We start from the raw sequence: 26,730 nt of genomic DNA, 5'->3' as shown, positions 1-26,730 counted from the left end.
GGTCTATACTTGAGCTCAGGTAAAACCCTCCTGAGAGCTAGAATTAACAGAAACGCTGTGGATTACGTCGACGCCTTCCTACCGTCAGTAACTGTGTAGGCCCATGAAAATTTAAATCAAATTCTTCACGAGACAAAGTTCAGCGTTCAGTTTGATGGCAACGCGTGTCGGCTTGGCCATGAATCCGCCGCATATCATCTCAGAGGAAAGGGCGGTTTTCACGCAGCTCAAACCAGTTAGGATGTCGGGAGCAGACGGCGCTGAAGATTCGTCCGTGTTTGAGGACGTCAAACCCGGGGTAAGAACCTCAGCTGTGCCGCTGAGCGCGCGGCCGAGCTTCAGATGAACCGGAGGTTCGGGCTGTCCTGGTGTTAAAACACATATTTCACGACTTTCACCAACAGTTACCTAATTAAAAGGGCAATTTTCAGGTTATTTAGGTAGAAAAAGCTGCAGACGTGATTCTGTCTGCAGTTTGTCTTTTACATGGAGATGAAGCAGCTCACCTGTGAAGGCAGGTACACAGGTTGAAGTCCTAAACAAATACCAGACAGGTGGGAAAAGTTCTTGTATTAGCTGAATCTGGAGTAACTAGTGACAGCAACACAAATGATGTGAATGAGGCTTCATTTGTTGATCATGAAAGTAATATTGGTTTTACTAGAATAAGACATGTTTCTTCACTGATGTTTTAAAAAATAAATGTGAGGAAATTCACCACATTACAGGCGTTGCAATGATTGCATTAATCTAAAATCATAGAATACATCCCAGGTTACATATTTATGTTTTTCTGAATACAATCATGCTTTTTACACATGAATATTAATATTGGAATTTCTACGCAAAGATTGGTCGGACAAGCTGAGAGCACATGTTCTGGTTTACTTACTCAGGCTTTTATCCTCATCCAAACCTACAGCGTCCTCATGCTCGTGTTGTGAGCAGGTTGCATTTTAGTCAAATCTGCAAATTTCCGCCTGGATCATCATCCTCTGTAGGCGCTGTAGCGCCTGCAGTACGCCTGAACATTTCAGGAAGTGACTCGTGGCTTGTTGCAGCAGGGGATCGTTTTTAATCAGTCCAATTAAAAACTATGTATCACAGAAAGATTATCATTTGTAATTCTGCCTTAAACATGAACAACTATATCAGCAGAGACATGGCAGCTTCATTAAAGTTACATGACTGTACAAAAGCCCTGCGTGATCACAACACGACACGAGCTGAAACCCAACGCCTCTGTATGGCGCTGAGTTTGATCCCCTGCCAGTTATCTGGTAAACAGGAGGCACAACCAGACACCTAATGCCAAAACTGGTCCCACGTGAGCAGCAGTGCAGAACCCACAGCGGTTTGACACCTTTAAAAAGGATTGTTCTTAATGGTTTGCAGCAAACCTACGTGTCGACCTATACATAAAGCGTTATTTGCCTATTCATCACAAAGCCTATTTTTTGTGCTTCCTGTTCAAAAATACACCCAAAGTAAATGAAGTATCTTCATAGCTACAAGGGTTATGTGTATAATGTTGGTCACCAAAGAAAGCCGAGACATGTGAGATTATTACAGACGTGTCAGAATCAAGATACGTCTGGTTGTGTCAGAATAAATTCACCTGGAACACAGTAGAAACTGTAAATAGTTTTCTCCTCCTAAAAGAACACCACTATATTTGTATACTATAAAGTAAAAAAAAAAAACTGAATCGTAAGTTTGCAGCCAAATTCTTATGTCTAATGAGGAACTGTGCTGCAGTAGAAAGTTAATAGAGGTTTAATAGAAGTGTTATGCAGGTAAATATCTCAGGAAGCCATCAGCCAATGGTGATGATAGACACCTCCATTCACCTTAGAAACAGCATGAGGATCCAGACAGAAGTGAAGCCTGAGATAGTCTATGATAGGAAGAGGGAATCCTTCACTATATAACCTTCATCTCTATGGAAACTAGCTGAACCTTCATGATGATTAATTTCAAACAAAGACAGTCATAGGAGAACACATTAGCAGAGGTTTTAGAGCTGGAATCAAACTTTTCACCATAAAACAGCGAAAGTACGACATAATTTCTGATTCTGGCTGCTAGCTCCAGAGTTTCTGTCCCACAGTGATGAGACAGACGTCTTTGTAACCAGCAGAGTCTCTGCTTTTATGTGGCACCTTGTTTGTGTGGTTTCCTAGAAGTAGTGAAATTAGCAGAAGCCCGAAAGTGGACAGAGCTGTTCTCGTTTTCTTACATTCCCATGTAATTACTTGGGGTTTAAACTGTGTTTGGTTTGGATGTCAGTGCATGGTAGAATGTTTTAGTTGAGTTTCTCCCGGTCGTTTTGGTACGCGACATGTTAGCGTTGCTGTTTTCTGGTGTGTGCAAAATTTGTTTGTGCTGCACAGATCTCCCTCAGCCTCTTGTAAAGGTTATTGGAGAGCTAATATAATAGCTAATATTGAATTTTATTCCAGTAGCTGTGTATTTTCTTTCTTTCTTTACCATAAAACTCTCATAATTTCATCTTATTTCTTCTTTCTGGAACAACCCATTGAATGCATTTACTTTACGAACAACAAATAAGTGAAAAACAAACTGTCTGTTTTCACTCTGTCACTCCTAACATGGCTGTGGAAACACTGCGTTTCTGTAGATTAATGTGGGACACAATAAACAGGATCGTCAGATTTCAGCAATCAGAATGTCGGACAGCTGGAAAACTTTTCTTTGTAATCCTTGACTCGAGCATCAAAAGCCAAATCCTACATTAGATTAAGTTTACAGTTAAACTCTTAAGCTGTGATAAGACTTTTGGTTTATTTCACTTATTCCGGTTGCTTGAAGTCCATATTGAGGTAAACGATCTACAATCCAGCCATGTTTTTGCCTGTTTCTCATGGCTCAAACATGCACTGCTTGGTTTTATGCAAAACATGACATCAAGTAGAAAGAAGGCATCATAGGTGAAATAGTAAGCCCTCAGGCAAATTTTTCTCAGCAGCAGCTCGAGGTTTACCTCATGTGCTCTTTATTCACCATGAAGTTTCTGCAACACAGATCAAAGGTTGATCTGAGCAAAGGAAACAAAGCCCACTCTTCATCTTTTTCTTTATGCGTTTATTTTTATTTATCTTTAATTACATTTCAAAGTTTCAAAGTAGAACAGAAAGCTTCTGTAAAACTAAAAACAATGAAAAGGTATGATTTCTGTGATTCTCTGCTTGGCTTTACTACTGAGACAGGTCTTTGTGTAATTGTGTTGCTGTTTTAAAGAGTGCTTTACTCAGCAGTGTCGTGACAGCCATATGTTGTCCGACCTGTCTGAGCAGGGCCCGCATCTCCCTAAGCCGCCCCGAGGCGAAACAGCAGATGATAAAGGCCGACCTCATGAGAAAGTCACAGCAGTGGTTAACGTCTTATGAGACTGGTCGAACAGCATCACATGTAGCTCTTTTAGCTCGTCAGGATGTTGTCGTTCTTCTGTCTCCATTTACTTGCTGCTGAGTGAAAATCAGAGATGTTTCAGCAATAGATTTATTGTCAGCCAAATTGGCTCCAGTTTTATAATAGCAAATCCAAATCAGCTCTGTGTTGTTCACCAGGTTTTTGGTAATATCTGTGTCTGGAAGCCATTTAGTGCAACTTGTTGATTCAAAGAAATAAAAGAAATAGCATGTGAAAGCTGAAAGATGGTAAGGTGATGTTTGCTGCAGAGGTTAGCAGTGATTCTTTGTTAGTTTGCAGCAGTGAGTGGGCTCAGAGTATCATAATTTGATCCCACCATCCCTTCAGGATCACAGGAAAACATGCTACTAATAAGAGTGAATGGGGAAATTTAATTACCTTGTAATATTGAGTATACCTGCAATTTAAAAAAAAAAAACAGAATACAACCCAGTTCTGTGCTGTTTTATCACTGCGGTTGTATTTACTTACAAACCAGCTGATATTAAAAATACAAAACTTCACAATTTTTTTTTTTAATGAGCTGAATGATTGGATTGCAGAAAGGTGTAGAGTTGTTATCCGTAACTCTCCAACAATCTACTAAAGGAATATAAAGTAGTCTTACAGAGAGGGAAAAGACCAACCAGTGAGCTACTAGAAACATCACATCCATGAGCATCAGTCATCTTTACAGGGTCCATGAAAACAAGATAACATGTCTTAAGCTGTTTTCATATGTTCTGTCTACAGTTCTAAAGTCCGTCACATCCTCAGCTAGAAAGTATATCAGAGATTTAATGATAGACTTTTTCTTTTCTTTTTTAGTGTTTCACTCATTCAGATCCCTGAATCACACACTCTTACTTCTTTGATGCTGTTCAGTGGAGATAAAACAGTTAAAAACAACACACACTCAGTTCAGATTTAAGTCCAATCCCAGTTCTTTCTGCTGGCTCTAACACTTGCCAACCTTCTCCTCACCCTATTCCTTAATCCTTTTTCCTTATTCCTTAATCCTTAAAAGAACAGGACCACCTTTTCCTCTGCAAAATGAAGGGAGGAGGCCAAGTGTAGGATTTGGGTTTGGGCCTTACTCTTATTGCAGAAAAATGTACAAAATGATGGCTACAAGGGTGGGGACCAGGTTAGTGATCAGCACTGTCTGCAAACTACGAACAGGCTTTTCTTCTGCTGAGGTGACTTTTTTGGGTGCAGGTCGAGCATCTCCTTGTAGTCGGTTGTGTCTTCTGGTGGCTGTTTCTTTTTCTCCTGTCTTTTTACAATGTGTGATGTGTGACATTTAGCATTAGGGTGCAATACTGTCCCATTGAAAGTTAACATGTCAGCAAGAAAGTACAGTTATTTAAGGTTATTGTCTAAACGGACCAGTATATCACAAAACCTCTGCTTATTTTCAAGATGGCCGGATTTGTGATTTGAAGTTCATAATAGACACTTTACACTAATGTACTACTTTGGTGATGAGTAGTCAAACCAGCCACATGTGAGCTGGAGTAGAGAAAACGTGCATCTTTTAAGAAGAAATCATGTGTCATTACATTTGTAAAGAACCTGTCTTTGCAAGCATCAGCATTGTGTCAGCCATGAGCTGAAAATGGTCAAAGCATTGTAGAAGCTTCTCTTTGTCCGTCTTCTCACGCAAACTCTTTTTCTTTTTTCATCTGGAACGAATCTGTTCATGTTCCTCAGCAGCATAATGGCCCAACTGGTAACTGATATGGAGGCTATTCCCAGATTCTTTTATCATTGAATCACTGTTGGCTTGCCTGTAAGACTGAAGACAGACGACGGGGGAAGTTACAGAGTAACTTCATGGTGACCGGATCGAGAACATGTCACCAGTTACACCTAATGATTCCTAAAGATCAATACTTTGATATACTTTAAATATTTAACGACACAGGAGCCCATGCTCCAGCCGACACGTTAGCAGACCCAACACCAGCCTCCATTCTCATGTCCTCATGCTGAACAACCTTCCTCTCCAAGCCCTTTGTTCCACTAGACTTTTCCATGCAGCTGAGGTTTGAGATGGTTGTGGTTTGACTAATGATTTGACTTCCAGGACAACACATGCAGTTGATTTGCATTTGGAGCAACTAGAGTCTACTGACTGCGAGTCTCAGCTCGTCAGAACCCAGCAGCGATCGCTGAGGGGAAGTGTGTGAGGCAACATATGGTATCTGCAGCAGAAAAGCACATAACATGCAGACTTTTAGATCTACTTTTCTGTCACGATGTCATAATTCCGTTGAGAAGTTAGAAAGTATTAGATGTGCATCTTTTAGTGTTATTGTGCTCACATCTCAACTCACTGCTGTTCATCTTGAGGGTTCTTGTGATGCAGGCTGTCACACATCTTTACTGTTGCTGTTTGCATGGACAATAACATTTTAAAGTTTTGTTTAATCAGATAGGCTTTCATTGATGGTAAAAAGGTTTTTGACTTGACTTCGGTGTAACTTTACTGGTAAACCAGCCAGCAAGAGAGCGTGTTTCATCATTTGACTCATCCTGTGCTGTTTTTTTGGTCTGTTTGCGTCATCTGTGCCCATCATGCCCGGCCATGTTTCTCCACCAGACAACACATGCTGCCCGCAGACAGTCATAGTCCTCTGTTTCCTAATGTCTTTGGTCAGCTTGCTCATCTACCGTAGCAGCAAAATCTCTCTAATGACTGCCACTGTTTACTTTTTGCTTGTCTGGGAAAACAGTCAAAACCGCTCTGAGTAGAAACAAAAGGTGAAATCATTTTGTGGTGAGGCTTAAAACCTTATCCATCTCTAAACATGTCATTCATTTTTTTTTCTGTTTTGTTTTTTGTTTCCTCACACATTAACCTGATAAAATTGAGAAGGACCTTTTTTTACTTTGCAGGAAACTATTGAACAAAGACTGATAAGAAATAAGATAAATGGATAATGAGTTATTGTTTCATTTATACATGATATCTATCACAATTTATGGACTTTGTTCTTACAAAAAAAAAAGAAGAATAACATCTAAATATATATTTCTACATATAGACAAGAAGGAGTAGGACTTTATGTAAGCTGCAGTCAGAATGTGCATCATTTCCTGCAGCATCAGGGACAAAAGAGATCCAGGTACACTTATACAACATATAAGACAGACCTGCTCTGCATTACAGATATTATTCATGTTATTATTTTCATGAATGCACATTTCTAAGTAGCAATGGTTATCATGTGTCCCAAACATTTATCAGGAAGCAGCCAAAATTTACAGCTTCAACCACAACGTACTGTTCAGACATATAGCTCAACACATTCTTATGCATGAATTGAAAAATACTTTGCTAAACCCTGAAGGAAAATATAAAATCCATGGCCCTGAAAGTAATATTGATGTTCAATAGTGTAATAAAAGAAAGTATAGAGTCCTTCATTTGTCAGGTCAACACCTCAGCAAAACAGTCCAAATCCAGAAAAGGTGAGTTTCCATCCTCAATGCTTCCACAGGAATTAAGGTCAGTAGCAGCTGCTGATCAATACATTGATTAACTGACTCTGAGCTCATTTTTAAAAGGTGCGTGTCAGCATAATGCCAAAGTGGAAAGATCTTAGAAAAGAAACTGTTGCTGCACATCAATCTGGGAAGGTTTTCGAGTAATTTCAAAACTACCTGGAGTCCATCATTCTACTGAGAAAAAGACTGAGATTGAGAAAGTTTGTTTGAACATAAAGGGAAAAATAGAAAAATGAAAGGGAACTATAACCAAAGCAAGAAATCAACACAACAAAGTTCCTCCATTCAAAAAGAGTGAGGAAGAATCACTAAAAAAAAAAACAAAACAGTCTAAATCTATCTAAACCCCAACAATCTTTATAGTCATTATATATACCATAGTCACATCCATCATTAATAATAACCACTCAGTATTACATCCTCTTATATTGAAACAACAACAGTAATAATGGTAATAGTAATAATGATAATAATAATCTGCACATACATCCAATATCTTCTTAAGAACAATACATGGAAAACATTCAAGACAGCTGCCAATCATCTCAGGAGTAGACGTCCTGGGAAGTTCAGCCCATGGAAAATTCCAATGGCTACATGTCAGAATCTCCAGACCTAATCTTAGAGAGGGTGTCTGCTTCCTGAAGCCAAACCTCTTGGAGCTGGTTCCAAGGAGGGGGGCCTGGTAGCCGAAGGTTCTACCTCCCATTCTTTTTTAGAGACTTTAGGAACCACAAGTAAACCTGTGGTTCCAGAGTTCTCTCACACTGCAGGCATGTACGGCTTGTTCGGAAGGGTGACTGACAGCAGAAAGCCTTTTCTCTCTGAAAACAACATGGCAGCACTTCTTAGGTTGGGAAAGCTGCATCTGAACAAACCAAAAGACTTCTGGACCAACGTTGTCTGGACAATGGGCAACATATCAACACAAACACCCCATAGCAGCTGTCAGCACAGTGGTGGAGGGATGATGATCTGGGCTTGTTCTGCAGCTAGGACCTGGTAAACCTGCAGGTCTGATACATAAAACCTTGGAATTGAAACAGGGTGCACTTTGGTTTTCACATGATGGTACATAAAGTTTGAAGCGTTTGATATTCTTTTTGTGTGCCAAACGTTCATTGACTGTAAATCCTCTAATCCTGCACCAGTCCTTGTTTCTCCTCCAGTGGGTTATCTCTGATTACTTCACAGCATTGTTGGGCAGTTTTATGATCAGACTAACTTTAGTTTCTCTTATGTAGTGAACGATTTATGATAAGTAAATTCTGCTAAATGTTTTCAGTTTGCAGCACTTGCCTGGAGAAGCTAAAGAGTACATGGGTCAGTTAACCATTGTCTTTATAAATCACTTTCCTGGCAAGCAAAGCAAGCTTTCCTATCTCTGCGTTCATCAGTGGCCATAAAACCTCAACATAGTCTCAAAGGTTTTGTTTTTGTTCAGATGACCTCAACATATTTTATGCTCCAAGCATACCAGGTGGCCTCAACACCACCTTTTTCTTTTTATTCTTGCTTTTTTCTTGCTATTTGTTATTTTTATGGATATCCAAAGGTGAAGGGCCCCTGTTCTTCTGCATTCCTAAAAGTCATAAAGGAAAACTGGTTTGCAGAAGTAGTCACCTGTTTGCAGTTAGCAGAATAGGAGGGTTGGGGGTCTGATAAAGATTGTAGATCTCGTAGCTCGGAGGCTTTTAGGCCAGGGTCAAAAGTCTGCTTCGGTCATTTTTCTGTGTGTTATTCCTCTGTGTTTGGACACCATATTATTTTCTGTGATGCTGGTTATTGAAGCTGTCATTCAACATCTCAGAGATCATGTTTTCAGTTCTGACTTTCCAACAATCGTATGACTGTCAGCAGAAAACAGGCTGTAAGGTTTCTGAGGATTCAAGTCTGCATGCTTATTTTCATACTGTCAGAGCAGACTGGAAGCAAATGGCTGTAACCACTATTAGGGGAAAAAAACTATTACAAATCTGGTAATGAGTATTTGGTTTGTAAATTGTGTAGCAATAATGTAAAGTGTGTGCTTTATGAAGCACCTGAAGCTGTAGTCTACAAAGGTCCTTTAAAGATGGATGTGAAAATGGTGGCAAGTATGGAAACTCCCACTCTGTGCCATAAACCTCAACCCAGTAGATAAGAGACGGTGGTTATCAGACAGAAGGATTCATGGCAGAGAAATCGTACGTGTTCTCAAATTATTAACTCAGTCAGTCTTTGGCCATAGATATTTTTTCCACATTTTATCACATAAAAACCATAAAGAGCAATCTTAAACTGTGGTTCATCAGTTCGGCTGCAAAAGCTCTTCTTTAGCATGACACATAAGAACAGTCCACTTTAAAAGTTTTTTTTTCTTATTATGTAAAACAGAGGATTTCCTTTAAGCTGGATTTTTTTTTTTTTTTTACGCTGACATTTACTGTTTAGAGAAGTTAAAGTTATACTTTTCCCGAAGTGTGCTACATTATTTTCAATGGTCTGTGTTGTAAAGATGAAGTTTGTAGTTTTAAAAGTATGAAAGTTCTATGTTTTGATGGTCTTTTGGACAAGTTGTGTTTTTTTTTGTTACATCTGTTTCTGATTGATTCCATAAAGCTTGTTGAGGTAAATCAGGAAAACTCACCATTTAGTGCAACTTCACACACATATGCATACAAATTTGACATTTAATCTGCTTTCTGACCCTTAAAACTTTGCTAGATGTCCAGCGCGCTTGAGTGCAATAGCTTATATTGTCAACAGTTTCTTAAGAAACGTAGTGTGTATCTTTGTGGTGTAAATTGTGATGGATAGCTTACCCTTTATTTTCCAGGACTTTATGTCCCGTCCAGGAGGCCTACAATCTAGCCATAAAATGTAGTGTTTATTCAGAGATTCTATATGGTAAATCCACCATTATTTATCACATTTAGATCATAAAAAAAGATCACTATCACTACTATGTTGCTAAGACACCTCTATTTAGATCTAGGAATTCTGATGTTGCCACTTCCTGTCAAACTTTCCACCAATCAGAGAGCTTAAATTGACATTGCTGTCCAATCAAGAGCAGCCAAAATCAACCAGTGAGCAGAAAGTTCTGTGTGTCTGAAAAGAAAAAAATAATGCTCCTCTATGGCTGGAATAAAGCCAAGAGGACGTTTTTGAAGCACAGTGGCACCAAAAAGCAGCTGAGCTGGAGTAGGTTATGTGAATATGTGTAAATATGGACATGTCTTGGAATTTTAAAGGTTAATCGTCATTCTTTGTTTATGCACCTATCCAACTTCATGTGCAGTAAATCTTTTCTGCACATTTATACCTGAAAAAAGACTGAAAAAAGTAGAAATGTCAGCAGGGATAAAAGATGCAGGTGAATCAGATAGCAAAAGGTGGCAGAAAAGGCCAGCAGAGGACATGACCAAGGGCACCAGAGGGTTCCTGCTGCCATCACCCCCGAGACACAGACGCCATCAGCGGGGAAGAAACAGAGAGGCAGATTTTAAGCTTTTATTTCACCAGGCACTCAGATTGCACTGAAGACGAGGCCATGTGAGCTGACCTGTGATGATTGATGGGCATCTATCCTGGCCCTGCTCAAAGAAAAATAAAAACAGATACACTTTGTTCAGTAAAAGTACAAAAGTACTATTTTATTTGCTCTAACATAGAAAAGTCACAGCTTTAAACAAAAATTTATTACACGTTTTTTACAAATACAACAATGATGTTTTTGTTTAGATGTTTGTGGAGGAAGGTAAAATTTGATCTTACTTATCTTAGTCAAACTTTCAAGTTTTATCTGGGACACATGCTTATGTCTTCTGAAAAGTATAAAAACAAAAAAAATATGTATTGTCGAGGGTACAACTGAACTTCCAAATATCCATTATCAGGAGTTCGAAAACACTGATGTCTCTGTTGTAAGATGAGGTAGAAGTGTGGGTAGCAGAAGATGTCATTAATAGTACATATTAATAAATACATAAGATATGTATATGAATAAAAATATAAAAGTATTGACACATTTCTCCAACACACCTGAATCAAATGGCTGAATTCCCTCATGCACATGTCTTTCAGCTCTGTGGAGGCTTGGTAACAAGACATTCATTTGATTCTGGTGTGCTGGAGATGGGACGCTGCAGGAAAGCAGATCTTGAGGACTGGACTTGAGCGAAAGATAGCATAAGATGATGTTAAACAGAATGTTTTTCTTTTTTTTTTTTTTTTTTTTAGATTATTCAGGTAAATTTTTAACCAGTCGCAGACAAAAGCCATTCTGGTTTTTAATTAATTTATTTGTCTGGGTAATATTCACTTTTAGAAAGGTTAGCATGTGGCTAAAGATGTGAGTCAGCTTCTCTAGAGTCCACTTACCCCAGTCTATTCTTAGAAAAGTCAAATGAAAATATATATATGCCAGCAATAAAGAGACATAACACATATTTATGCAGTATGCACACACACACACCTATCAGGTTTAGGTGCCACAGAGCTATAACCTTCCAAGTTTTTTGTATGAAAATATATCCACAGGTTATTAACAGAAGTGTGTGTGTGTGTGCGTGTGTGTGTGTGTGTTGATGGCGCTGGCACTTGAAGCAGCACTGCGTTGAAACAGGAGCTCTCTGCTCCTTTGTGCTGATTGTTCAGCTGCTGGAAGTGACCTCCAACACATCAGCGCCTCATTACGCTCATTTCTCCCAAAAGGCTTCACCGCAAGCTCCAGATCATGATCTCCTTTTGGAGGTGAAGTTCATAAAGTTCACTGTTGTCCCACTGAGAATTTAAAACCAGTTCTGAACCAATTCTCAGTCTCAGTTTTTGGCACAAATCAAAGTCATGGAGTTTAAAGAAACATAACTCAGAAAATCAGTGCTGAAAACTTCCATTTAGTAAAATTCAGGCTGCATTTCAGAGACTACAGTACAGAAGCTTGTGAAGAAGTGATTTGATGTCCTCGTTAGATAAGCTGCCCCCATTCATTCATCAGTATCAGTTTCATAATTAAACACACTCCTGTCACGTGTTTCTTTTTTTTCTCTGTTATTTTTTGGACTCTGGTTCTTCCTCATTTCTGTCACCTTTCTTTGCTGATCTCCGTTCTCTCCTCCCATCCTCTCCTTTGTCTAACTGTTGACATTGTGAGGATCCGATTTGGTCTATTTTTACCAGACAGTGTTTAGATTTCATTGCATCTTTCTCATGTCTTCAGCCTTTGTTTTGGTTTGGCTGACCTTTTTCCTTTTTGTCTCTCTCATGCATCAACCCAGTGGCCACACCCATGAAAGGATCTTACTACCTGTTTGTGTACGTTTGTGTCCTCATGTGTATTGGGGTGTTTCTCAATGCATTGTTTTGCATGAACAGCATGCATATGTACTGTACATGAGCTTTTTGCATATATGCATATATGCTCATGTGTGTGGTCTCTGCTGCACAGATCCTTGCAGCCCTCTGCAGGAATGACTGTCTGCTTCACAGACTTTGAATGGCGCACACACCTGTTAATTAGGGATGAAGAACAGATAATATGTCCCACTTAAACACAGGAAAATCCCTGCAGTTTATTTTCCTTTGCGTGTCTGGTCCTGCTAGTTGAAAATGTTTCTTTGTGTTGCTGAATCCCACCTGTTGGAAGAGCTGACATCCTCCTTGTCTTAAAAACTCCACCTGTTTTAAACTATTGAGAAGAGTGAACGATAAAGAGCAAAATGTTGTCAAATACTTTTTTTTTGTAAAAAAATAGGATGTCAAGGGAACAAATGGCTTACAGATGCAGCTATTACCTCACAATATACACTGCTTTACATCCCTGTGATTTAATTGTGTCTTTATTGGTTTATCCTGCATGAAGTGGAAATATAAAGCAAATACTTTCCCTTTGCCCAGTGGATTTGCCCCAAGAAACACAATTTCTACAGTTTTCTTGAACATTACTTCCAAACACCTTTTTGAGTTTATAATATTAACCAGGATTAATAGTGCATATACATAATTACCCTCTAATAATTATCCACAAATGACATATATGTCAGAGACTTTCATTAAGAATTAATGTTCCAGCAAGAAAGAAAACCAGTTCATTGATTTAAACATCTCCAAACATACAGCAGGTATTAACACATGGAAACAAGAATTAAACGCAGGTGAATTGCCTCCTTAGCTGCCTAATCCTCCTCCAGACTGTTTTTCAGGGCAGCGAGCTCCACCGGGAAACAGGAACGTAAAGAACAGGGGGGGTCCTGGTATCTGTGTCTCACTTTTTTTCTTGTTGTTGTTCCTCATGATTATAATTCTGTTTTAATACCTCCAGTGTCTGTTTCTCCTCATTGTTTTCTTCTTTAAAATAAGCTGAAGCTCCTCTCAGCTGTAGTCATGGTGAAGAAATCTTCCATGGAAGAAGATGTGACCTAATCCTGACAGATATTTAGTTTTCCTTTAATGTTTTCTCCCTTTTTTTCAATTTCAGACTCGACTAGAGTTGGACAAATATCTCCCAGTCACCAGTCCTCTCTTGAGTCCTTCCACTGACACCAGTGACAAGAAGTACCGACGAGAAAGCGCCTCCGTGGTGGATGAGTACTTCTCAGAGGACAAACCTGCAGCTCCTTACAGTGTCAACATCAACTTCATCCTGCCCAACACCACCCACCTCCGCACAGGCCTCTACAGGCCCAACAATAAGACCCTCACGCCACAGCAGATCAAGACAGAACCAGGGCTGGAGGTGCCCTGCTCCATCCCCACCACCACCCAGGCGCTACCAGACTTTACCTCCGTCTTCAGCGTGCCACCTGTCGTCAATAATGTGTTTATCAAACCAGACATGAGCTCAGTGGCGAGTGTCACTGTGGAGTCTCAGCAGCAGCCAAGTTTGGCCACGGAGCTTCAAATTGGACCCCCACCTCCCCAACCACAGGTCTACCACATGCCCGTCACCAGCTGTGCTGACCTCACCATGACCCTGTCACACAGCAGCCCGACAGCACAGTGCTCCAGTGGCGGCAGGACCATGCTAAACATCGGCAGCATCACTTTGCCGACGACCAGCAACAACTACATGATGGCAGAGCACCCTCTGCAGCAGCAGCAGCATCACGGCTATTACCAGGCCTCTCCAAATAACACTTCGCAACACACAGCACCCCACAGCCTGCCACCTTCACCCCCAAACTCCCAGCCAGGGAGCCCAGACGGCGAGGCAGAACTGCTTAGCTTAGCACCGCAGCCTCCACCTCCATACCAACACCGCTTGGGAGGGATGAAGGTGACAGGGTTGTCTCCGCATGCCCTGCTGATGACACACGGCCAGGGAGTCCTGACAGGCCCCAAATACAACAGGCGGAACAACCCGGAGCTGGAGAAGAGGAGGATCCACTTCTGTGACTACCCAGGTGAGTGGTCGTACGAGCCCACTGGAGTGGACTCTGTTTTACTAATGAACTTTTTCAGACTTTCAGAAGATTATCAGACTGACATGTGCACACACGGCAAGCATCTGTTTTTCTGCAAGATTTAACTTTTTGATAAACAAGTTTCTGCTAAACCACTCTAACAAGTTCCTTCAATATGCCAACATGGCTGTTGTTGTGTAAATAAACATTCCTGAGTAAAAGCACAAATCCAAGTCTGTCAGCAAAGTATTAAGTCTATGAAATGCTAGAGAACAAAAAAGAAAGAAAAACACACACACACAAAAGAACATTAACTGTTTTAGTGCACAGAGCAAAAACATTCAGCTCAACAAGTCATTAAATGTGCCTGGAAGAAAAAAATACTTGCAGTTTATTCCTGATAACTGCTTCAATAGAAAACTGAATCAAGCTGTACTTCAGTTGAAAATATAATACTTTGATGTGGATTTGTGTCAGGTTTTTGCATTTGTGTGTGAATCCTTTTAGTTTGGGGTTGGAAATCAGATCACATTTTCTCCTTTTACCCTTAAAATTCTATTAGATCACTTAAATGATCATCAGTTTCTCAGGAACGGTAGTGTGTAACTCTGTGGGGTAAATTGTAATGGATAGCTTACCTTTTAGGTCAGGGGTGCCCAAGTCCAGTCCTTGAGAGCTACAATCCTGCAACCTGTAGATGCATCCCTGCTCCAACAAACCTGAATCAAATGTTTGAGTTCCCTCATCTGCATGTCATTCAGCTCTCCAGAGGCCTGGTTTTTTTTATTCAGGTGTGTTGGATAAGGGATGCATCTAAAAGTTGGATGATAGAAGATCTCCAGAACCAGACTTGGGTACCCCTGCTTTACGTGATCTACAGAAGTTTTCCAGGCATTTATATTCCATCCAGGAGGTTTACAATCCAGCCGCTAAATGTAGTGTTTATTCAGAGACTCTGTCTGGTAATTCCACAATGATGCATGATAACACCATTATTTATCACATTTTCATCATAAGATCACTACTATGTTGCTAAAGCATTTCCACCAACGGGTATGGTTCAGGACGGGACAGTTAGGGTGAGGATACGGTCTGTAAACTGTAATCTCACTGCGTTTCTACAGCCAACTGTAGCCGTACCTGAGAATAAATGCCTCAGCTACGTAATAGCTTGAAGCCATCGCAGCGCAGCGCCTCTGTTTAAGTATAACTAAAACACAACTCGAACAAAGGAATGGCGATAATCCAACAGTTTGTGTTCTTTCTTCTTGGCGGTGCTTTTTAATGTGATTTTAAATGGAGATTTAATTGACAAAAAGAAAATATGTTGCTCTAAACAAGAAAACGTTCCTGCATTGTTTTTATGCCAGCTCGTACATGAAGTGACTTTTTTCACCAGCCAATCAACGGATTGCAGTGTGTCAAACTCCACCATTTTGGGTCGGGTCGGTTAGATTGGTACCCCAACAGAAGGGTCCCAACAAAATAGGACGGGTTGGATATTAGGGTACCCTTCCCAGTTTTTGCATGTGGAAACACAAAAAAATGCATCACGACCTGTCAGTGCAAACTGGCTGTAAACCTCTATTTAGACCAGGAAGTTATGACTTCCTGTCATACTTTCCACCAATCAGAGAGCTTAAATTGACGGTAATGTCCAATCAAGAGCAGCCAATGATCCACAAGTGAGCAGAAAGTTCTATGTGTGTCTGAAAAGAAGAAAAATAATGCTCCTCTATGGCAGGAATAAAGCCAAGAAGATGTTTTTGATACACAGTGGCACCAAAAAGCAGCTGAGCTGGAGTTGGTTTTGTGAAGATAGTAGGTAAAAAACATAAATAAGTGGAAATGAGGAAAAAGTGTAAATATGGAAATAGTTTCTGTTGTCTGTTGGTTTCAATGACAATATTTTTTCTCCTGAAAGCCAAGACCTGAGAGAATGATGTGTAGATGAGAAAAGGCTTGGTCACTGTTGATCTGTGTGTTATTTCTATAAAGTTGTGTTACTAATAAATTCTAGTTTCTTCTTTTGGTTGGCTTTTATGTTGTTATGTCTATTGATACATTCATTTTACACAATTTTAGCCTCATAATCTGAGAACTGAGGCCGTCCTGAAAAAATGTCTGCATGTTGACTGGGATTAAAAGGGCTGAACTACTGCAAGCGTTTTTACATTAGAAGAACAAAACAACCGAACCAAGGAAAAGAGGGCTTGGAGTGTTAACGGTTAAACCCTCAGATGTAATGTTGGAGACATGCATTATGTTCTTTGTGCCCATTTCTGCTGCCTGCTTCAACATCTCTCTGATTTCCTCACAGGTTGCACCAAAGTTTACACAAAGAGCTCTCATCTGAAGGCACACCAGAGGACGCACACAGGTAAGAAAACGCTTCACTATGGGTTTCTTCTTTTAAAGCCACACAAAGACCTCAGAGACACTGTTACCTAACATGAGATGGTATGACTGGAGGGTGCCAGAGAGATTTGAGCACTGATGCATGAAATACCAGTGAAGTAACAGCAGAAGACGTTCAAACTAAATGAGCCTGAACTAAATCAGTGACCAAAAAACATGTTATGATTCCCCTGCTCTTTATTTATAACTGGTGAAACAGTTTCCTGCTTCAGTGACGCTTTACTGCATGAGGAAAAATCTGAGTTTAAGGATCATGATTCTGGACAGTCGTGTGCATCAGTGTCCACAGAATAAGTTCTTTTGTTTTTAGTCATATTTTTCAAGCCTCTGTGTGTATTCCCTCTCATTGTCCAGATTTTCTCAACTTTTGGTTTCAAAGCTCCAAACACCCATCACTGTCACATTCTTGAGCCATTATCCTCTGAGTACAGTTGTTTTAAGCCTATTTATTGACATATTGCGCATTTGTCACACAGCCAGTTTCGATACACCCAGCAACGATAACAGAGATGCAGGACAACACAATAAAAGAGGAAAAATAACAGAAGGAACTTAAGTTTGCTTTAGTTTTTGTGTTTTCTCCAACATGTTGATGCATGTTCATACCTGTCCTCAGAGCTTCCCCAGAGAGGAAGAACAAAGAAGAGAGGGAGGAGGGTAAGAAGCAGAAAGAGGAGAAAACGAGGGAAGACGCGCTATTAAACGAGGGCCAAACCAGTTACTCCTGCTTTTCAGTTCCTTTTCAGAGTATGTAGATGGAGGGAAAGTAGGGGGATTTGGAGAATGGGTTAAAGCTGGTTTCAATGTTTCCTCAATGTAAGATGAAACCTGCAGACTCCAAGCAGCCTTGGAGATTTACTTGTCATAAAAGCCACAGAACTCCTCCAGTATGCAAACAAACAAACAAAGAATAAATATAAGGGACCACATGAATGCCCCGACATATAACATCTCTGTGGTCATAAATAGATAAATGGAAGTTTATGGATGTGAGTGAGGAAGTTGGGCAGTTAGGGCAGCAGGATACAGCAGCACAAGACAAACAGACTAAAATATTCTGTGTGAAGAGTACACAAGAGAAGACGGGAATAGGGGAGAAATTACACAAATGTATTGTACATTTAACAAAGGAGGGAATTAACATAAATAAATGACTCGATGCGTGCTGTAAGTTTAGACACAAAGTAGCTGCAGGATGAGGTTTCAGTTATCGTTTTTAATTAAATCAGGATGGTCTGTTTAACAGTTTCTGTTGAGCTCAAAAAGATAAACAAGCTGGCTGATTATGTTTTCACTGGCATGCTTTGGGAGTAGTTGGATCACATTGCACACTAATAATGCACAACCGCGAGAATAATTTGCACCAAGAGGAAGTGTGTTGCATTAACTTGAAACATGTAACAGCCTGAGCTGAGAGGCCTGGTTTACCTGCTCTGGTCACTTAATGAATCTACCAAAACAGACTTGCCTAATTATGCCTTGCATTCAGCTGATAACTGGAAGGATACTTGTCCGATCTCTATCACTGCAAACTACCTAACCATTAATGAAACAAGTGTTTTACTGGTGGCGAGTTATTCTGGATTCTTTGAACTGTGGAGTTCCCTTTTCCCATCCATCTCTGGTTTCAGAGGCAACAGCTTGAACAGAGGAGCTCAGGCTTCCTGTTCCTTGGTCGCTTCTTCCAGCTCATCTGGGAGAATCCCAAAGCGTACCCAGGCCAGCCGAGAAACATATGGCCTGTTTCCACTGTTTGGTCCAGTTTCAGTAAACTCTGATCTCTGATGTATTTCCACAGCCAACCGGGTATGCTGGATATAAGCCGGATAGTGATAAATACGTAAGTTACGCAATAGCATGACGTCAGCGCCGTCCTTGAATTATAAGGAAGAAAATGCAGCACAGAAACAAAGGGGGTGAATGTTGGGCGTCCAGCAGTTTGTGTTCTTTTTTTTAATCTGGCTTTAAACAACAAAGCATCCATCGTATATTCAAACATGGAGCTGTTCCTGCTTTGATCTTATTGTACATGGGAAGTAACGATGTTTTCAACCAATCAACGGACCCCAACGGAAGGATCCCAAAAAAAGTAGGACAGGTTGGATCTTCTGGCACCTTTTTCAGTTTTTTGCCTGCGGAAAAAAACAAGAAAATTATGTGTTCTGACAATGTGTCACACACTGAGCTGGACCCATTAGTAGAAACAGGGCTACAGTTCCTCCATCATTTTCTAGGTCTGCCCTCCTCCCAGAGGGATGTATCCAGAGGACCTCACCAGTGAGGCATACAGGAAACATCCTAACTGGATACCAGAGCCACTTCATCAGGCTCCTCTGGATGTTGAGGATCAAAAAGGTCAAAAAAGACATCCAATGATGATAAAGACTAATGGACTCCATTCTTCCTTGCCTGGACAAGGGTAATTTAGAAGTCTATTTGGAGCTAGGCCCTGAGGGTGGGGCTTGATAGCGAGCACCTGGTTACCGTGTCTTCACCCATGGGGCCCGGCTGAGCACAACCTAAAGAGGCAATGCCATCCTCCTTCCCATGGGCTCACCTCCTGTGGGAGAGGCCAGGGGAATCAGGCAAAATGTGAGATGGGTGGTTCCCAAAGGCGAGAACCTTGGTGGTCCGATCCTTCGCTACAGAAGCTGACACGTCACCTTTCTCTCCATTATTGCTAAGTTTACAAAATTTAGATCCCCATCAACTACATGTAAGTAGGCGATTTCTTCTTTATTCAGCAAATCACTTCCCATGAGATTTCAGAGAGGGGTCTATCATAATGCTCTTTTTTTTTAACATTGTCATCTTTTACTTTGTTTGAGCTAAATATGGGAGTGTGGGAAGGTGTATTAAAGTTTCCGGCCAGCTGTGAATTAAACCACAGACATGGTATTGATCGTTGCTGCTTAGGCCATCGCTTCTTGCTCAGTGTTGATCAACTTTGACGCTAAATAATAAATTGATTTGGCCCTAGTCACAACCTAACATGAAAAAAAATCATTATTACAAAGAGGTTTATTCTTAAAAAAAAAACAGTTCAATCCTTCATTTGTTTACACTTATAAAATTTTGAGCTGTAAATACCAGAGTGGGGTATGGCAGCAAACTTGACCATGGCTGTAGCACCACTCCAGCTCTTCAGTCTGACTTTAGTCATAGTTTTAATGAGTGTGTGTGTGTGTGTAAAGACTGCTATCAGGCCGATTAGGGAACCCTCCAGCCCTCTTCACAAACACTAACTGGGCTGATAAAGCTAAGAGGTCCACAAAGAGTTTATGGGCATCGTGGAGAACCTGAAAATGTTTGCTCTTTGACTCAGTAAAAGCAGGCGGAGATGGTTATAAAAAATTATTACACTTTAGACGCATATTACAACAGACTGTGTATAGTCATGCATGGTATGAATGGTCTGAAGAAGGGGAACAAAAAGGGTTTTATGACGAGCAACTCTTGATTTAAATAAAATTGTGTCCTTGTTCAGAAGCTATAAGTCTACAGAGAGTTCGTTTCTAATGCAGCACTTTTAAAGGTTTAGAGAAACTTGAAGCCTCTCAGAGGCTGAAATATCAGGAGCATTTTATTTACATTTCATTTGTTTTTCAATGTTTGTTCACGTAGAAAACACACCAGCGGCCTCACAAAAGCTTTTTTTGTTTCGAGTGATTGATGCACTGTCGCTGTACTTTTCTAAATGTGTGTTTTGTTGTGATTGTGAGTCTGTGTGTTCATCCATTATGGTTTATGATGTGGTCATAGTACACGAGCCCATTAACGTACGTGCTTTGGAAAGAGAGATAATAATGTAGTTTGACCATTTCTAATCAGGCACCTGGTCAAACAGTTGCTGTCTGTCCAATCCTTTTGAGGGCTGTTATTTCTGTATTTTCATTGAAAATCTGAGCAGTTCCTGCAGGTTCATCAGTGTTTGTATCGTTTCACTCCTGCAGTAAGTCATGTCTAAAACTACTCATTCCTTTAAAAGATGAAGACAAATGAAAGTATGTGTGAATGGATGGAGGTTCAGGTTTTCATCTGCCCTTTTGGCAGCTTGTCTAGGAATATATACCAGTCAAGTGTGTTTGCTCTGTGTGCGTATGTGTTGTATTTCACCAGGTTGTTTGCTAACTTTCAGGGATAATAGTCTGAGAGAGCCGGCTGTGCTTTTGACCTCAACAGTGGAGCTAAAGAGCAAAGCCAAACACACCTGTGGACTGAGAGCTTCAACCTTTTATAAGGAGCCATTTGTAGTCCACCTCCACACATAAAAGGCTGTTGGAGCAGAATATTGTCCAGATAGGAGGATGGAGTACCACTAAGACCAAAATGTCAAGTTTAGATTATTTTGTCCTTTTAGACATTAAAGAAATGACTGTTTGGGGTGTTGACCTCTTATCCTCCTATTGTTCCTCTTGTCACCTCCTTAAACACCCTTTTGCTCTTTGGACCCCATCGCTCTGGTAATAACTGTCACTGACTGATTGATGGTCAGTAGGAGAGGCTATCTAATCAGCACTAGCAGGGTCCATGGTGGTAATGAGTACTTAATGACCCACACCTCAAAAGAAAGCCACACTCTCTCTCCACATTGGTTGGTAGAAGAGTTCCTCTAAGAAAAAGACTAAACAAACATTATTAAACCAAAGGTTGAGAAGAATTTTAAATTCTTGGACCTATTCTTTTTGTACTTATGTGATAATTAAAAAAAAATAAACAGTGTTTAATGTTTTGTTTAACTCATGATCTCTCTCCCTTGTGGTTGAGGAAAGTACCAACCCTCAGTCTAAGGAATGCAGCTTTATCTCCTCTTCAACCGTGTTTGTGCTCAAGCTTCGCATTGATTCTCACACATTAATTTCCACCTCAACTATGAAAGATGACATTTTTTCCCCATTGTGTACATACCAGCCTATTCAAGAGAGCTTTTTCTTTCTCTTTGTTGATGATTAGCTCACTATTTGGCAATAACATGTTGTGGCACAGCAGTGCTTGGGTGGGGTGGGAGACCTGTCATCTTTACTAGGCTTGTTATTCTTCTGTACTTTGAATTCATTTTACAGGTTCTCAGTATTCATCTTCATATTTTTAAAAGCAGCAGGACATGTTTTGTTTCATACAGTCAACATTACATGTAGACTACATCTAACAGGATGAATCACACTACAGTTTTTATTAAATGGATTATTATTTAATTTACATTTGAAAGTTAGATGTAAATGTTTTTCATTAGATTAGATGTGTTCTTCTTGCCTTCCAGTAAAGTGTGTTGCAGATGAAGATGTTTTTTTTTTTTTAAATTAACTGTATTTTTCTAAATCCTACCAGTTTAACAAAGACATGTTGTGTAACTCTTAGTACTTTCAACTTTGCTCAATATTTTTTCACACTGGAAGACTTTCTGGAGTAGAAGAGTGTGCAAGTGAGGAGGAAGTTCATCAGGAATCAGTTCTTTGTAAATTGCTTAAATAAGAACCTGTTGACAGATGTTGTTTTTGGTTGCTGATATATATATATATATATATATTTCTAGTTGTTTTCATGTGTCCCCAGTTTCTTTAAGTGATTGAAGTTTAACTATGTGCAAGCGTAGTCAATGCATGTTTTGCATGCACATGCACACAAAAAGATCCCATGGTGCTCTCTGTTTTTCACATACTTACACACATAGCTGTCATATTTGACTCCTTTCTCTTTCACAAATAAAAGTTTTAAGTATTAACAGATCAAAACAACTACGCCACATGTGGTGCTGTTCAGACCAGTCCATCGTCTCAAACATTCACTCCTACACCAGGTTTTCTTCCTGCGTGAAACCTATACATACAAACTAAAAGCATATTTGGATTAAATCATCTGCTAAATAAATACCAATTATTTGTTTTTGGGCTTAAATTGCACTCCACTTCCTGTTTGGTCAGCTTAGAGAAACTAAAAAGTGATTGATTTCATGATTGGAGTTGGACTCCAAGCTCCACTTTAAGGTTACCATGGTGACAAGTTCCATGGAGATTTTTCTGAAACAGTCATCTTTAAAATAAACTAGTAGATTAAACATCCTGTAATTTAACACCTCTGCACCCTTGTGGTCTCTTACAGGTGAGAAACCGTACCGCTGTACGTGGGAGAACTGCGACTGGCGTTTCGCCCGATCGGACGAGCTCACCAGGCACTACCGGAAACACACCGGGGCCAAACCCTTTAAGTGCGTGGCCTGCAGCCGTTGCTTCTCGCGCTCAGACCACCTAGCTCTGCACATGAAGCGTCACCAGAACTAAAATAAAGACGTACATGCAAACCCACACTATCACACACAAGCGGTGGTATGCATCCGTAACAGCCACATGAATCTATCTGATGCTAAATTTGATGCTAGCAGACACTGAATGCTATTAACATATTTTAGTTTTGAAAATGACCAAAGATAACACCAGAACAAGTGATGTCTGTTGTCAATCATTCTTGTCATTTAGACACAATATTCACATTCAGCGCATTCGCTCAGCTAACATTCATTGTAAGAACTGTGGTGTGAAGCTCCATCCATGGATTTGGGACTCCTGATTACTTTATACAACAACAACATGACGGTCTTCTTCTCAGCATCATCACTGTCCACGTCTTTTATGGTTTTGAGGTATGAACTTTTAAAGAGAGGTGGATACACTCCCCTCTGGCCTGCCTGCCTGTGTACATACTTGTTTATATGTGTGTGTGCTTGAGAATACAATGAATGTACTGAAATTTATACTTGACCACCTGTATTTTCACTGAACGATAACATGAGTAATATCATTCCACACTGTAAGTTCCTTGTGATAAAATCTGCCGCTAACGGGCTTAAAAAGAAAAGAATCAACAGACTCAATCAGATCAGCTCTCCATGGAAAAGTTAATCATCGCCCAGTTATGCCTGTTTGTGCACAGGTAAAACCTGTCGGAAGGATTTGCCAATGTTTGTATCCGTGACATTACCGTTGTCCTGGAAACCAAGCTCCTTTGACTACAGTTTGCAGGTTGCTTGTAGTTTATCTTATTCTTTCTAGTTGTTTCCTTTCTTTAAATTCTCCTGTATTTGTTAATGCTTCAGCTTCAGAAAGACCGAGGTGGGCGGACAGTTGTTGTATAACTGGTTTCGTGTTCCTGATGGTTTCAAAGCACCATATCGCAGGTTAATCGCAGTCATTCCGTTACTTGACTGTTAGTTAAAGCTTCTGCATTTTTGTAGTTGGTTAAATGAGACTTAAATCTACCAGTTCAGCATGCCAATGTTTAGAAGAAAGGACAGAACATAAGAGGCAACTGATGGCTATTAACCAAGGCTCAACACATTTATACTTTTCTTGACAGAATAATTGGCTCAATACATTGACAAACTGGTTCTACCTGCCTATCCTAAAGCCACTTTTGTCTTTGAGACTAACACTAAAAATAGTTAGTAAGGAGGCAACAGCTTTAACCCTGGAACTCCCAATTCTGTTCAGAGGAATGTGTTTTGTAATCCAAAACCACCTCACTGTTAAACTATTACACTTTTTTCACTTGTTCTATGAGCTACATCAGAAATATCCAAGCCTTTCAGCATCTATCCCAGTTAATACCATCTTTTAGAAGTTTCTAGCACTTTGCTGTGACAGTTAAAAAGCACTTAAATTTTCAGGAATCAAGCATTTAAATGTTCTCTGAACCCACAAAATAGCTGATGAGCTTGAAATCAGACTAAGCTGAAACATGTAGGTCGTACCAGAGGACTCGTGAGATGAGTGTGGGGTATATTTTTCATTCCTCTGTTTAAGTTTTTTCATATGTGTAAAGATTTTCAGACACAAACTACATTTATAAACACATAATCACCATCTCTTTCCTCTTCCTGTTGTCCCTGTAGCGTCTCCACTACAGATTTAACATCTGTAAGATGTAAGATCTTGATGATTAGGGACCAATGATGCAGCACCGCCCGGACAGTTTGTGTAGAGGTGTACAGAGGTATAGTGTGTTAGGATGAAAACACAGTAAAACAGCTGATAAGTGAGTTATTACTTTGTTGAACAGTTTGCCTCAGCCTGTCTGAGCACACCCGCTCACATCTGGACTCAACCTTTTGTTTGATCGTCCAGCTCCGTTTTCTTAGGGTTAGTGGGCATAGCTTATAAAGTAAAATGATAAACGACTTAGGCAGGAAAGGACTCACAGAAAAGGGCTTTTTTCTTTTTTTTTTTTTTTTGCTAACTTTGTGTGCCTAAAGATGAACTCAGTCAAATGACGCCACCTACAGGACAGGTGTGGAACTGCAGCCTCAGATTTATTGACCCATTATCAGGAATCCCTTTGAGGTTCAGACTTTTTTTATTAATAATGATTTGTTTTCTTTCATTCTCTGCATCATCTATCTGTGTTTAAAGGATTAAACCCTAATGTAGAGACCTGAACGGGACAGGATTTTCAATCCTGTTCCCACTCCCGAAGCCTCCCTGCATGCTCCCACCCACTTCCGCGGGACTCCCTTCACCTGATCGTCCAAGAGATTCCCACGTGTCCCCAAGGGTCCTGACAGGTCCCGAGATTTATTTAATGCAAATTCTGAAGAAGAACTTCTCATTACCATTTATGGGGGATTTTTCCAGAGGTTTAAAAAAAAAAAAAAAAAAGGCTTTTTTTCCTCTTTGTCCACAACAATTTGAAAGCGATTCCAAATGTCTGACTTCCTCCTTTTTTTTTATCTCTCACTTTGTTTGTGCCATCTCTTGTGTTTTGGTTTGACCGCCCACTCCTGCCCAAGGCTGTGTAAATCCTGCCCAATCCTGCAAGGTTTGTAGAGGGTCCTGTGGTACCCTCGGAAATTCCCGCCTGTTGCATCACTACCGTGAAGCTTCAGAAGCGTTAATGGCTGCATTTCCATTACAGTTTTTTGCTAAATAAAAGTGATATTTCTAAAATTTCACAAAGTACAATTGCAGTTTGCAGGTGTTTCCAGTGAATAGTGTTCAGTGCATAACCAACAAGTCTCGTCCCGCAAGGCTCCACATTGAGGAGGAAGGAGATTTCTAATTCTTTGTGAAACTCTTCATTTCGCTATTGTTTGCTATCAAGGATGGCAATTTTTTTTCTTTTTTTTTTACTTTATTTGTAAAAAGATTTCTGTCTCCTCCTGCATCTACTCATCATCTTTACTTGAAATGGACTGGTCACGTGACCCCCTACGTCACGTCAGGGACGTCTAAATGCGAAAAAAGTGTTTCCATTACACTTTTGCGATATACTTCTATATACACACGTCTGAAAAGCCACCTCATGAGAGCGTTAAAACTTTTTAGAGATATTTGAGTTTTTTTTACATGTAGGTGTTTCCATTACCGGTTTTTTATTGCGATATTTAGGTTTTGCGCAATTCTAGGGGTGATGGAAACGCACCTACTGGTTGAGTTGGGGAGGGGCATTGTGCTGTGTAGTTTTATTGCCTGAAGGTGGCATTGCTCTGAAACAAACCAGCTGGAGAAATGATGCTTCCACATATCTTTGCTGATTAACACTGTGCATATTCGTTTTAAAACCACTAATTTCATGATGGATATTTAGATCTCTGTAACTCTGTAACTGTGACTGGATCCTGTTGGTGTCGTGTTGAGGCTGAAGGTTTCACCCACCTGGTTTTCCATGGAGATTTAAAAAGCATGAAGTAGTGACTGGCCCACGTGTCTCCACTGTCAGTAGACTTGTGTAAAACATCTGTTATTTCAACACTATGATTGTTTTTACTTTTTAAAACTTTTGTCCCCGAGGAAGCAAGTTCTCTCCGTCTCTCTCAGGGAGGGAGCGCTGACCAACAATGTACATAACTGTAGTCTTCGATTCAGCTAAAGATTCTGTAAATATTTATTTTCTGTTGTAATATTAATATTTTTTCCTTTTTTTTTTAACTAATGGGATTTTAGATTGGTTGTATGTGAGATTGTTTTTTTTTGTTTGTTTGTTTTTTTTATAT

At 40.0% G+C, this 26,730-nt stretch overlaps 1 protein-coding gene across 1 annotated transcript; it reads left to right on the top strand.

Moving 5' to 3' along the window:
- On the top strand, window positions 1-25,374 carry klf5l (Kruppel-like factor 5 like). The gene is made up of 4 exons (XM_042007906.1): window positions 1-298; window positions 13,406-14,330; window positions 16,651-16,710; window positions 22,848-25,374. The coding sequence occupies exons 1-4, from the start codon at window positions 155-157 to the stop codon at window positions 23,024-23,026; spliced, it is 1,308 nt and encodes a 435-aa protein (XP_041863840.1). The 5' UTR covers window positions 1-154; the 3' UTR covers window positions 23,027-25,374.
- Window positions 25,375-26,730: the final 1,356 nt, after the last annotated feature.

This window comes from Melanotaenia boesemani, chromosome 15 (assembly GCF_017639745.1).
Source record: "Melanotaenia boesemani isolate fMelBoe1 chromosome 15, fMelBoe1.pri, whole genome shotgun sequence".
Taxonomy (NCBI): Eukaryota; Metazoa; Chordata; class Actinopteri; order Atheriniformes; family Melanotaeniidae; genus Melanotaenia; species Melanotaenia boesemani.
Note: the sequence above shows the minus strand (reverse complement) of the source record. Positions and strands in the feature narration are given on the sequence as shown.

Excerpts from the sequence above, each read along its gene's own strand:
- klf5l (XM_042007906.1), top strand. The coding sequence starts at position 155 with ATGGCAACGCGTGTCGGCTTGGCCATGAATCCGCCGCATATCATCTCA. Across the intron at positions 14,331-16,650 it reads CCACTTCTGTGACTACCCAG|GTTGCACCAAAGTTTACACA; the intron begins GTGAGTGGTCGT and ends ATTTCCTCACAG. Across the intron at positions 16,711-22,847 it reads ACACCAGAGGACGCACACAG|GTGAGAAACCGTACCGCTGT; the intron begins GTAAGAAAACGC and ends GGTCTCTTACAG.